Source organism: Nilaparvata lugens, chromosome 8 (genome assembly GCF_014356525.2).
Source record: "Nilaparvata lugens isolate BPH chromosome 8, ASM1435652v1, whole genome shotgun sequence".
Classification (NCBI taxonomy): Eukaryota; Metazoa; Arthropoda; class Insecta; order Hemiptera; family Delphacidae; genus Nilaparvata; species Nilaparvata lugens.
The window spans coordinates 43,487,713-43,502,203 of record NC_052511.1 but is presented as its reverse complement, the minus strand read 5'-3'; the positions used below and the strand labels follow the sequence as shown (position 1 = coordinate 43,502,203).

At 30.3% G+C, this 14,491-nt stretch overlaps 2 protein-coding genes across 7 annotated transcripts in view; one reads left to right on the top strand and one right to left on the bottom strand.

Annotated features, from left to right (window-relative positions):
* Positions 1–14,491, bottom strand: part of LOC120348723 (gastrula zinc finger protein XlCGF57.1-like) — a 112,823-nt gene that overhangs the window by 50,646 nt on the left and 47,686 nt on the right. The window contains exons 1-3 of one of the 5 annotated variants that reach the window (XM_039434830.1): positions 2,319–2,437; positions 1,028–1,111; positions 65–187 (exon numbers count right to left, since the gene is read on the bottom strand). The exons of 1 other annotated variant lie outside the window; for it this stretch is intronic. In XM_039434830.1, coding sequence (XP_039290764.1) covers positions 65–187; positions 1,028–1,111; positions 2,319–2,330 — 219 coding nt within the window. In that variant the 5' untranslated portion in view covers positions 2,331–2,437. Of the gene's footprint in view, positions 1–64; positions 188–1,027; positions 1,112–2,318; positions 2,444–14,491 lie in introns of those variants that run through there. 3 more of the 5 variants (XM_039434826.1, XM_039434828.1, XM_039434829.1) reach the window with 3 other exon arrangements.
* Positions 1–14,491, top strand: part of LOC111057627 (gastrula zinc finger protein XlCGF57.1-like) — a 61,242-nt gene that overhangs the window by 15,549 nt on the left and 31,202 nt on the right. The window lies entirely within an intron of this gene.

Sequence of the window (14,491 nt, the reverse complement as noted above, 5' to 3'; positions counted from 1 at the left end):
CAAAATAACCTTGCCTTGTGAAAATTAATTGAATTTAAACTGTTTTTAATGCAAATGAAGTTACCTGTTCCTCATCCGGAATCTCCTGCCTGCCAAGCCAGAACATGCTGTATTCTTTATCAATTTCTTCTTTAATAGATGCCCTGTCTTCTAGCCATTCTTCCGATTCCCTTGGCTCGGACTTCACCTTTGAAGACAGAAGAAACTGGTTCAACTAAAGTTGTTGATAGTATTGGAATCAGTCTAAATACCATGGGTAGGTTACCATGGTATCATGATGTGATAATTATTATCAAATTAAAGTATTAATTACACGCGCTACTCAATCACACGAGCAGTCGCGTGTTGTAATTTTCACAACATCCAATTTTCCAAGTGCTATGTACTCTGGTTACTGTCAAATCATATAATTAATAAATTATTGTATAGTTACTTTTTCCATCTTCTTGAATTATTTTACGCCTATGAACATTTGGATGATTACCATTTCATAGCCCCATGAGGTACATTAAGCAAAGCCATCAATCAGAATTGAATGTTATTGGTTTGTTAACAGTCCCCTTATACATTCTTTCCCTATCTTATGCAGTGCGACTTATTCACTGTCACGACTAAATGACACCATTGCACGGTTGATACTGCAACTAAGTGGAGTTATGGGGAGAAAGTTTTGGAATGCATAGGTGACTCATTCACTGACACCACCCAAATCAATAGTATTGTGCAGCAAAAAAACTGACACTGTTGTACTTTTTACAACAGCGCGGAAGATTGAAGATAAACGGCTATGATAATTTTATCGATATTACAACTGATAAGTGGGTGTATTGGATGCTTAAAATTATATGGTGCATATTGACACACCTATTTCATATGCAAGGGGAGATTAAAAAGTTTCTGACCTGATCATAAAGATGACAAAAGAGCCTGATGCACAATTTTAGAACAGATGAAACTTAGCCTATGGCAAGAAAACCTAATAATATTATTAATAACGCTAATTACTTTTTTGAATATATAGACATACGTGAGTGATGATTGAAACATCTTCATTTTCGGACATGATCATGTCATGGTCTTTGATTCCATCATTCTGCTTATTCATTTCTATCTGTAGACAGAGTACAAGATTGGTCCAAACTAATAACTTTATAGTCTAACTTATTGGTCTAACTAAGAAACACCTTTCCGCAATTTAAAATCAGCCTGATCGACAGCATTTAATTTCATTTTTTTAGTAATTATTTGATACTTATACTACACAACTTGTCTGAATAGTGAACAGGCATAGGCTACTCAAAGACTAGTCATGTTGTTAGTGGCAAGTCCAAGTTGCTATACGGTAGTGAGGTCTATTTTATAGGTAGTTATTTATGAAAACCCATTTTTTTACAAAACTGCAATAGCCTATTGTCAGTGTCTTGACTGAAGCTACGATAGACATGTCTGTACAAATATTTTGGGTGTAAGTGCACGTCCTGTGCCAACATACCTGTCATAAAATTTTTGGTTGGGATCGATTTAGTATGTTATTTTGAGCACAAAACCACAAAAAATAAACGGCCCTCACTATTGTTTTTAAAATAAACTAAGATCAAAGTAGCAAAACTTTACATGCATTTAACCTATAAGTAGCAACCATAAGTAGCTAAGGTTAGGAAAAGCTGTAGGTTAGGAAAAGCTTTAGGTTAGGAAAAGCTTTAGGTTAGGAAAAGCTTTATGTTAGGAAAAGCTTTGGGTTAGGAAAACTCAGATTAGGAATATCATAATTTGATGATTTAAATAATCAAAATGACTGCTACTCATAGCTTAAATGCATGTAAAATTGTGCTACTTTGAACTTAGTTTATTTAAAAAACAATAGTGAGCGCCATTAAATTTTTCTGATTTTCAAAAATTCCCAACCATATCGATCCCAACCAAAAATTTGATGACAGGTATGTTGGCACTGGACGTGCACTTACACCAAAATTTTTTTTGCTAATGACAAAACTTGTCGGAATAGACATGTTCGACAGAATTGTCCTGTTGTTAGTGACCAGCCCAATGAAATTACACCTTAACATTAAATTCGGATAATAGTTCAATTTCGATCTCCTGACACAGTCTATCTGGGCGCTTCGATTATACATTCAATAACGACAACAGTAGTAATTTTGATAGTTTAATTATTATTTGATGCAATTCGAAATGAAAGGCAGAAGAAAGTAGCCTAATGAAGGCTATGTAGGCCAAACTATTTGATGCATAAAAAAATGTAGCTAGTCCTGTATGATAAAAATTTACTTGTGCCAATTTGAATGAATAATAATACTTACAATAGATTCCATGATATTTCTTTTATTTTACCAACCAAAAACTAATCAACACTGCAATGTGAATGATGTAACTATGGATTGGTGAGAAGGGGGCTATTATTATTTATAGTAAACTATAGAGTGGCTGCTGTTGGTGTGCTTACAGCGCTCTCAATGTGTTACACGGCCAACTAAGGGCAGCCATGACAGAGGGAGGCAAGATTTCAAGAAGAGCCAGTCTGCCACTGCACGAATAGATGTGTTTTTTTTTATTCAAATTGATGTCTATCAATATAAAATTATCATTCCAATTGGTACTTTTACGAAAATTGAATGAGGTATGTGTGAGAATATTTATCTCATTGAAATAACCTCTGGAATGTTCAGAATTGACTGATGATACAAAATATAAATGTAGGTCTATAGGAGTAGGCTAGACTAGATCATGCCGACTATTTCATAACTTTGTTTGTGATATTACTTACAAATTGAATTGCATATGAAACTACAGTCGAGTTGGATAGATTTATACGTATTAAACATTTCAACTGTACACTGTTAATATAAAGTGTACACTGTACACTTTTTAATATATATTATTTTGTATTTATTTATTTTGTTTATTTTGTATTTTGTAGAGAATGTCAATGAAGTCATTCATCATACAAAAAGTTCCACAGTCACAACTTTTTTGGTATGTGTTTGTATATATATTGCCATTATTTTATTGACTGCACTATCCCCAATGCAAGGTAACAAGAGTTGTTTTATGTTGAGAAGATAAAAGGAAATAGTGTGTCAAAATTTTTTAGTAAATGTCTACTATAGTTACGTTCATTCACATCTTTTGTATGGAGCAATATTATGGGCCAGTTGTAGTGATTTCCATTCACGTTTTTTGTTACAAAAAAGAGCAATAAGAACCATGTATACGGTAATGTTCCTCCCCTTAAGCACTGCAAACCGCTATTTGTTAGATTGAGAATTATGTGTTTGCCGTGTATTTTTATTTTTCAATGTTTATTATTTATGAAGATTAACTTGCTCTCATTCTCTAGTCATTTTGATGTTTATTCGCACAACACAAGAAATAGGTTGAACCTAGAAACGAATATTGTCAGCAGGGGTGCGCAATGGCGCATGCCCCCCCCCAATCCAAGTGTAATGCCCCCCCCCCAAAGTATCCCAATTCCCAACCCTTCAGTTTTTAACATCAGTCAGTGTATGACAGTAAAATTCACATCTTCCATTCTAATCTTCCAAAGGAAATTATTTACCTTTGTTCTTGTGGGGAATTCTTTCTGTTTTCATAATATTGTAAAAATATATACCATCGTTTCTTATTTCTTTTTAAATAGAAATAGAGTAGCTTTTTGATATTATTTTTGAGATTAGCAATGCACACATTCCTGTTCGGGGCATGCCATGAAGGGGCATCAGAAATAAGGATAGATACATCTCATACCACAGCTCATTCTTCTAAGCTTTTCAAGGTAGTCTGAAAGTATGTTGAAAAATATATGGCCAACTTTTTCAGGGTTATTCGACCTCTTTTTCCTCCAACTAATAATAGATTGTCCCTGTCTGACTTGAATGTACTGAGCCACAAATGGCGACCACATGCTCTCCTAAAATTTAAAAATTGTAGATTTCTGTTATTTGTTGCAACACTTGCTCTGAACATATTGTATTGTAAGAATATGAACGCTCGAAGAGCTAGAATAATAAAAAGAACCGTTTCTCGAAACTATTGAGAATGCATTTGAATAGCCTACCTAGCCAGACGACAGCAGGGGTCATTCTTTTCAAAATAGTTTGAAACAAAATCATTCTTTCCTAGAAATTTGCTAACAGCATTCCTAACGTCAGTCACAATAGAAACCATATGGCCCACTGTGTTTTGTGTTAACCCTTGTATATATCTATAGCATAAGTTGATGGCAGGTAAATGAAGATTGTGAATAGTAATATAGATATATAGTTAGGAGAGAAGTAAATATAGATATGTAGTTTACAATGTAACCACGTGGTTAGCATATGCTACAATTACCACGTGGTCAGCATATGAATATTATTGAAGCAATTATTTGATGATCAATTATTTCAATGGTGATCACATAAAACCATAAATATGAAACGAGTACATGTTTATAAAAACTAGGGCGTGAAGTAGATTAGGCCATATGTATAAAGTATTCAACAAATATGTTATATAATAAATTATAATTTAATAATAATTATTATAAGCTAATTAAGTTAGTTGAATCCGAATTCATAGGCTAAGGACAAATTTATAAATAGAATAAATTAGGTATATTTGATTGAAACATGTTGACAATGAGTATAAGAAACCTGCTTAAATAATTAAGTAGTAATTGATTGGTATCTTATTAATTTGATTTATTCAACTCGATTGTAATGATGTACTGTATGACATTGTATTTTGTTCATTTCATGTATTTATTATTGTATTTGCCATATTAGATTTATAAGATTGATTAGGTACTGTATTAATCAAAACAATGCATTCAATTGTCAGTATCCAAACTTTAGAGTTTAAATATTGGTAAAATGTATGATATCATTTGTTTTAATAATGAAGGGGAGCCATAGTTTAAAATGATATAACATAATAAACATTATAGTGAATTCAAATTGATATTTGAATTCAATTTGTAAGCAGAATATTAGCTGATGAGTTTGAGGGTAGGCGGAGCTAGAGGGCAAAGGGTGATGAGGGGTGGAAAATCGTGGTTCTAGTATATGAACAGGCAGACCATGCCTTGCAAGTTAGTTGCTGGGAGTTGCTGTTAGTTGCTGTGAGTCTCTTGGATTTTGGACAGTGTTCAGTGTAGGAGTGAGTTTTTGGTGTCAGACTTCAATTATCCTATAGGGAATTGACTGAGCCAGGTAAAGATTGTATTTAGAATTTTCAATTTCTCTTATTTCAAATCCACACCACCCCACCCTAAAAAGCCCTAATAAGTATATCAAATTTTATAGCGTTATAGTAAAGAGAAAACTTAATTACTACTTCTCTTTAAATTCATATCTAAAGACACAATCTTAATTAATTCCTTGAAGCTTACAGTTGAAATTCACTTCTAAGCACAAATAATAGGTTTTCAAAGCAAGGCTCCCCTAATCATATTCATTCTTTAAAATTTATCAATTCTCTTATTTTTTACTATAATCATATTTTTAACTAGAGTTGTTCAATATTTTGATTTAATTACTTATTTTTCAAGTGACCTGATAAAAGTAATAAGAACTGTTTGTTAAATTTTGTTGTATAAAATTAAACTTGAACTGTTGTACTTTCAAAAACTCCATAATCTTGTATATTTTGAATCATTACTATACTTAAATCAATTTTATAAATTCTCTTAAATTTTGTAATATTAAATTTTTTCTAACATTGGAATCGAATCTTCAATTCGAGATCTATGAAACTTTATAGTAAATATCAGAGTCATTGATATACGGACAAACTTTTTGACTGAGAATTTATTATCGTAAATGTTTGTGTTGCATATTCCATGGTGTCACCAAGGCTGGGTTGACAGAATTAAAAAGATAAATGGTTTATTTAAATAGAGATGATATATAAAAATTTAAAATAACAGTTTCAAAATAAAGTTTTATTGAGAACAAATATAAAATGTGAATTCTAAACTTCTAATTTATAATTTTGTTGTTGACGTGTCATGAAGTCATCACTGATTTTGAGATGTGGTTTGTTCTGACGACGAGGCTTCCTTGTAGCTAGGCTTTTCCTGTTCTTCTCTAGAAACATGGCTGGCTGATGTGTGTTGTAACTTTGTGCTCTCTAAATAATTTTCTATTTAAGTGAATTTATTAATGTTTTAAATTGAGTTTTAAACAGTTTATAGTGTTCTATTTTGTCCGTATATTGTTTATTGTGTATACAAGCCAATAGCCACTGTTTTTCAACTATAAACTGGATAAGTACTTAGCTCGTAGTAACTTTAAATGCTTAGGCTTGTAAGATATTGTTCTTTGTGTATTTATGTAGTATATTGCCAAAATTCATCTGAAGATTATAAGTTCATTTGCTCTGAAAATTGGATTTCTCATTCATAGGTGATAGATCCATTCATAGTTTACCAAGAATCTATTACGTTGGAGCCGATAACTATCCTTAGGTTAATAGGTGTTAAATGCTATCCAACCGATTTAGGAAAAATTGGTAGCACAGCAATTTAAAGTTTACTAATAAATTCATAATTAACCTTTGTTTTGCCTTTCTCTTTATACATTCCCTTACACACGACCCTGATCTATCTCTTTTTATCTTTTTCTTCTATACTATTATTAGTTCAGTGAGTGAAGTTACAGTAAAGTAATTATTTTATCAATTCATAGTAATTGATTGGCGCCGGGCAAAATACCGTATAGAGTGAGGAAGTTCGAAACCCACTCTAAACAAAAACCGACAGTGGAAAGAGTTCAGTACACTGTATTTTCTATCTCGGAGTCTCTCGATGCTGAGAAATTATTCTCTGTCTCACATTTTGAAGCTCTTTTGTGTTGGAAGTTTTTATTGTGTTGTTTTTCTCTCTCCTGTTGAAGTATGTGTGTGAAACTCTCATACGTTCCTTTCAAAAAGTGGAAAAATTGGAATAGAATGACTACTGTATTTTATTTTTTTATTTGATTGGCGAAGAGTGGGTAGTAATGTCAACTCTTTTCCACTTGACTACAAAATTGACGGAATTCTCCACCTTTTCCCATTTGAAGCGAATGCATTATGAATTGGAGAAAAGAAGAACTTGAGACAACTAAGCTTGTAGAAGATTGATGTGTATGCAATTTAAATAAGAATTTATTGTTGTATCAATCAGTATAGCCCAAAGAAGCGTTTTATAAACAGTAAAATTATAAAAAAGAATCATCACAGTTTCTCTCTCATTGAGAAAGATTGGTATGACTCTGAATGGCGAGGTCATTCATGGAGACGTTCATTGGTGCTGATCAAAGAAGAGAGTTTTCTACACAACAATTTCAAATTCCTATTCTGAAACTACATTATTCCCAATAATAAAGCAACTATAACCATGTATTGAAAAATTTGTGATTATTTTCAAAGAGGCATTCAAATCATCTTATTCATTTTTTGGAAAAACCAAAATGAGGACAGGTTGTGGAAAAATGTATCCTATCAGATTCCCTTTAAATTATTACATAGATAAAATCCCAATTCAAAAGTTTTACCCAATTGAAACATTCATCTTTTTATTTTCCATAATACTAACATAATCAACCGCTTCTGAATGAAGATTGATACAAGATAAAAAGATGTCTTTGAATTTAAACTTTGTACAATTTAATCTTATAGAAGCTTGGTTGTTGTATCTGATACATCTTCAACATTTTTCCAATTATAAACTCAGCAGTTTTTCGACAGATTAGATTGATCATATTAGTCAAATATCTGCTATGTCAAATTTATTCGTTCAACACTCATTGAACATAGAGCAATGACTATTCAAATAGTTCAGATTTTCAAAAATCAACCTTATATATTTATAATGAGCTTGCATTCAGTTTTTCTCAAGTTGAGATAAATGAATTCAAGCAATAAGCGTTATTTCTCATATCAATGTATCAGAAAAGCATTGATAAGAACGCTTGGGAGGGGTGAGGTTAACTACACATTTTCCAATTATATTTGAGAAAGTATCAAGTTAATTTAAGAAAGTATTAATTGTATTTGAGAATAGTCACTTATAATTGAGAGAATGCCATATATGTAGATAAGAATAGTCAGTCAATTGTATTTGGGAAGTCATCATATGCAATTGAGAATAGTGAAATTATATTTGAGAAATCGTGAACTGTGAATGAGAAGATATCAATTGAAAATGAGAAAATTCTCCAATTGGCATGTCGTGACTTTTCTGTAGGCTACAGAACATGTTTGATTTGAGCAGGAAAGGATACACAGTATTCCAATCACTATACCATAGGCTTTGCATGGGGGCAAATGAATATTTTCAATGGTGAAAGTATTTCCCCTGTACTGTTTACGAATGATTTATGAGTATCATTTCTATGTATGTATTGGCAACGCGACTATTGTCTCCAAACTTTTTATAAAATATTGCACTTGATTAAGATCAAATTATCTATGTTCACGGCGCAATTGAACTTTATCATCAATCAATTGAATCTCTTGATCAAACAATTCGGCAATTCTTCAATGAATTTTGGGGCTTGAAAATATAATTTTTTTCAAAAACTAAATGTTTTATTGGAATACTAAATATATTATCATACTATTTTATATGAGTAGCCTACAGTTGTGAAAAATATTACTTGATTACTGTGTGGTAAATAGGTGTAAATTTGAAAGATTGAAATTGGCTTCATTTGATATTTTTCGCAAATTTTTGACAAGAGAAGTTTTTTCTTCTGTCAAATTTACTAGAGTTTGCGATGTTGTTGATAATTGAATTCCCATTTCAGAGACATTAATATCATCATGAAACGCCTTCGAAATTAAAATAATTATTAGATTAAAATGTACATTACAATTTAACTTATCATTGTGCTTTTAAGAAAATTAGGTTTCTACAGCAAGGAAACTCAAACACAGGACCATTAAAAATTAAAATCAAGCAAAGGAAATCAGAATAATACTGGATGATGAAGTTATAATTTATTTTTGTCAAAGATTTACCTTCAAACTCATAGGCTTAGAATTACTAAAATTCCTGCATACAACATATTATCAATTGTATTTTTTATGCTTTATATTGAGTTACAATTTGCAAAATATAACATTGTAAAGGTGGGAAAAAGTATTAAAATTAACTACATTCGGATATACAACAGAGTACATTCGGATATCTCTATTTAATACCTTGATTTTATAGCCAAGATTCAAAATGTTGACATAAAATATAAAAAATACCTTGATTTTATAGCCATGATTCAAAATGTTGACATAAAATATAAAAAAAATCATGCCCCCCCCAAAAATGTTGATGGCGCAAATTGCGCCATGCTCCCCCCGTTGTGGGCACCCCTGGTTGTCAGTATAAATCTAGTCATATCAGTTTTAGGGCGTGTGCAATTAGGTTTTATAATCAGTTACCGTTACATATAAAGAGGCTTACTAGTGAGTGATTATAAACTTAAAATTAAGGATTTTCTAATAAGAAACCTGTTTTTATACTAATGATGAATATTTTACCTTTAATATGGAGAATTTGTAAGACGTTAATGTGATGATTTCTTGTTTTTATGTGGTATGATTATATGTTTTTTATGTAATAATTTATGTAATTTTCTCATGAAGTGGCCTATACAAATTGTAATTTGTCTTTGAAAATAAATGGATTTTGATTTGATTTAAAGCCTTAAGCTGGGTTTATACCAAAGTTATTAACAAAATATTAATAGCTTAATCCTTATACTTACTATTACATTGAACGGAACTTGACAAACACATATTATGTTCATCATGTGTATGATAAGTTTATGTTCAATCTGATAGAATATAATAGGGATTAAGTTATTAACATATTGGTAATAACTTTGGTGTTTACCCAGTTTAATAGATTATAAACATGTTTTATTGAACTGAGTAGCCTACTATTCAACTGAAACTCATAAAAATGAATAATTTTTAACAAGTAGCCTACTATAGCCTTTTACTAGCTACTAAATTCATGTACTTACTGTGAAAAATTTATATTGTTTGGTGCTAAAGAATGTTACTTAATTCAATTAACTATAAATATAACAAATCATTATTAGATTGTTCGTCTCTCGTTGGTTCTTTTATACCCATTTGTAGTCCAACTCGATATATACCTATAAAATGTGTACATTAAATTTCACAAAGTAAACAACTATATTAAATAATAGAGAATATAATATTATTTTGAATATTATTATAATGGTTTGTGGAAAAAATGCATGCTATTTTGTTGAAAATGAAGACTGAACATACAGCTTACATTCTACCAGAATAGTGTATACGTCTATTTTACATTTTTATAAAATAATATAATCAAGGTCTATAAAGAGACCATGACTATAATAGTATCTATATAATAATAAGAGAGAGTAGGGTTGTGTTAGTTCGTGTGTTCGCATCAAAACATGTCAACTTCTGGATTGCATACCGGAAAAACGGGAATGATTCAGATCTCCTAATTTTGAACATAGATTCTAAAAATATCAATCAAGTGCATCTGGAAGCCCAAATTTCAATTTTACTTCTAGATTTTTCAAAACTTCATTAATAGTACATACGATTTCATAAAAAAATCACCAAATCATATGGTCGGAATTAAAAAAATTTATTATTAAAGAACTGGATTATACACGTATACAACAGGTGTAAAGTAGTATAGGAAAATTATGTTTGACGCATCATCACGTCTGAACTACTGGACTGATTAACTTGAAATTTTGCATTATAGATTCTTGCTTAACCGAAGATGGTTATAAACCTATTTTAAATTCTTCAATATTTCTTTTGATTAAATCAAGTTTTCAGTTTGTCATGCTTTCACTTGTTGTAAGGAAGCAGCAGAACATTTCTCTTAAAAGGGAAATTAGAAGATAGGTATGATTGGGGATCCTTTTCGAATGATAAAAACAGGTTTTCCGTTGCACCCAAATTTTTTCCGCCATTTTGAATACAACTTCTTTTTTTAATTGAAAGGTGGTCATATGATACATGATTCCAATACAGGATTTCCAGAGAAAAGGTATGGTGAAAAACGTACATCGATATCTCAAACCTTTCAAAATTTATTCTCATTCACTTCCTTTATTATAGTATAGAAGATGATAGATAAAATGGATGATATATCCATTTATCTATCATCTTCTATACTATAATAGAGGAAAGAACTGGCTTAAAGACGTACACACGTGTATAGAGGATAGGGAAATTATGTTTGACACATCATCACGTCTGAACTACTGGACTGATTTACTTGAAATGCTGCTTATAAATTTTTAATCAACCGAGGATTCTTATAGGCCTATTTTCAATTCTTCTGGATTTCAGTACGTCAAGTTTTAAAATAGACCCTTGCGAAGCACGGGTTACCTGCTGGTGATAAATATATAATGATGATGATGATGATGATGATGATGATATACAAACTTGACTGGAATGAACATAGATATTAGCTTATATGTATGATCATGTTATTTATGCCTGTTATGTGTGATGTTAGGCCGGTATTAGGCGGTAATAGTTCTATGACATGAAAAAATCATTTCGTACAACTTATTTCCAAAGACCTTAAAGAGATAATCTTTACGGTCTTTGCTTATTTCATATGATCTGAATATGACAGAAATATTACCGTCCAATAGCGTCCTCAAGTTGGTTTGTTATTTTTTTGACTACCTATCATACTTTGCCTTCTTGTTTTGAACTTGGAGATATTGTAGATACCGTACTAACTACTAAGTGAATAAGTACTGTAAGCTGGTATCAAAGAAACGTCAACATAAACTGGTTTTTCGAATTCTTTGTTCAAAATAACATAAAAATCCAATCTCTAAAATCATAATAATTTTGCAGTTACAGTATGGCTTTTTAACTTGTAGAGCACTTATACGGCTAAGCAGTATCAACAATGTAACTAAGGCTTCAAGTAAAGCAATTCAAACAGTTAATTTTATGGATGCATAACAACTGTAATACACTTATTGAAATGGGCTGCTTTTAAATTAATAAAACAAAATAAAACTTGTAGCACCCTTTATTTATTAAAAAACTTAAAATAGTTGAACAACTAGTTTCGGTTCTAAAACCATCTTCAGGTTCTAAAATAAATAAATAAAATTCAATAACTGTTTACTAATCGATATAAAACTGACATATGTTTAAATTCATATGACTAATTATTTATGGTAAAAGTTATTAAAACAATTTTATTTAGGATACAAAACAACAAATAATGTTTTTAATTTAATAAAGAAGATTTCTAATAAAAAAATACAACTAGAACAATTTAAAAAATCAGGCGTTTATAAACTGGAATGTAGTAATTGTGAAAAATTTTACATTGGTCAAACACGTAGATGTTTCAAAAAAGGTTCAATGAACATATTCAGGCTTTAAATTCAAAAAATACTACTCAAAAATCAGCGTTTGCTGAACATTTAATTGAGAATAATCATAATTATATCAATATAAATTCTAATATGAAAATATTAAGCATTGGTAGTGAAAGTAATAAATTGAATGTAAAAGAAGAATTTTATATTTATAAAACTGCAAAATTGAATAGGAATAATTTAATAAATATAATCCAATTTGACTTAAATAATCCTATTTTTGATAAAATTAAAAATGAATAAATAAAATTAAAATTTTAAAATATAAATTTAAATTTAAATTAATAACTTTTACCATAAATAATTAGTCATATGAATTTAAACATATGTCAGTTTTATATCGATTAGTAAACAGTTATTGAATTTTATTTATTTATTTTAGAACCTGAAGATGGTTTTAGAATCAAAACAATGCATTCAATTGTCAGTATCCAAACTTTAGAGTTTAAATATTGGTAAAATGTATGATATCATTTGTTTTAATAATGAAGGGGAGCCATAGTTTAAAATGATATAACATAATAAACATTATAGTGAATTCAAATTGATATTTGAATTCAATTTGTAAGCAGAATATTAGCTGATGAGTTTGAGGGTAGGCGGAGCTAGAGGGCAAAGGGTGATGAGGGGTGGAAAATCGTGGTTCTAGTATATGAACAGGCAGACCATGCCTTGCAAGTTAGTTGCTGGGAGTTGCTGTTAGTTGCTGTGAGTCTCTTGGATTTTGGACAGTGTTCAGTGTAGGAGTGAGTTTTTGGTGTCAGACTTCAATTATCCTATAGGGAATTGACTGAGCCAGGTAAAGATTGTATTTAGAATTTTCAATTTTTCTTATTTCAAATCCACACCACCCCACCCTAAAAAGCCGTAATAAGTATATCAAATTTTATAGCGTTATAGTAAAGAGAGAACTTAATTACTACTTCTCTTTAAATTCATATCTAAAGACACAATCTTAATTAATTCCTTGAAGCTTACAGTTGAAATTCACTTCTAAGCACAAATAATAGGTTTTTAAAGCAAGGCTCCCCTAATCATATTCATTCTTTAAAATTTATCAATTCTCTTATTTTTTACTATAATCATATTTTCAACTAGAGTTGTTCAATATTTTGATTTAATTACTTATTTTTCAAGTGACCTGATAAAAGTAATAAGAACTGTTTGTTAAATTTTGTTGTATAAAATTAAACTTGAACTGTTGTACTTTCAAAAACTCCATAATCTTGTATATTTTGAATCATTACTATACTTAAATCAATTTATAAATTCTCTTAAATTTTGTAATATTACATTTTTTCTAACATTGGAATCAAATCTTCAATTCGAGATCTATGAAACTTTATAGTAAATATCAGAGTCATCGATATACGGACAAACTTTTGACTGAGAATTTATTATCGTAAATGTTTGTGTTGCATATTCCATGGTGTCACCAAGGCTGGGTTGACAGAATTAAAAAGATAAATGGTTTATTTAAATAGAGATGATATATAAAAATTTAAAATAACAGTTTCAAAATAAAGTTTTATTGAGAACAAATATAAAATGTGAATTCTAAACTTCTAATTTATAATTTTGTTGTTGACGTGTCATGAAGTCATCACTGATTTTGAGATGTGGTTTGTTCTGACGACGAGGCTTCCTTGTAGCTAGGCTTTTCCTGTTCTTCTCTAGAAACATGGCTGGCTGATGTGTGTTGTAACTTTGTGCTCTCTAAATAATTTTCTATTTAAGTGAATTTATTAATGTTTTAAATTGAGTTTTAAACAGTTTATAGTGTTCTATTTTGTCCGTATATTGTTTATTGTGTATACAAGCCAATAGCCACTGTTTTTCAACTATAAACTGGATAAGTACTTAGCTCGTAGTAACTTTAAATGCTTAGGCTTGTAAGATATTGTTCTTTGTGTATTTATGTAGTATATTGCCAAAATTCATCTGAAGATTATAAGTTCATTTGCTCTGAAAATTGGATTTCTCATTCATAGGTGAAAGATCCATTCATAGTTTACCAAGAATCTATTACGTTGGAGCCAATAACTATCCTTAGGTTAATAGGTGTTAAATGCTATCCA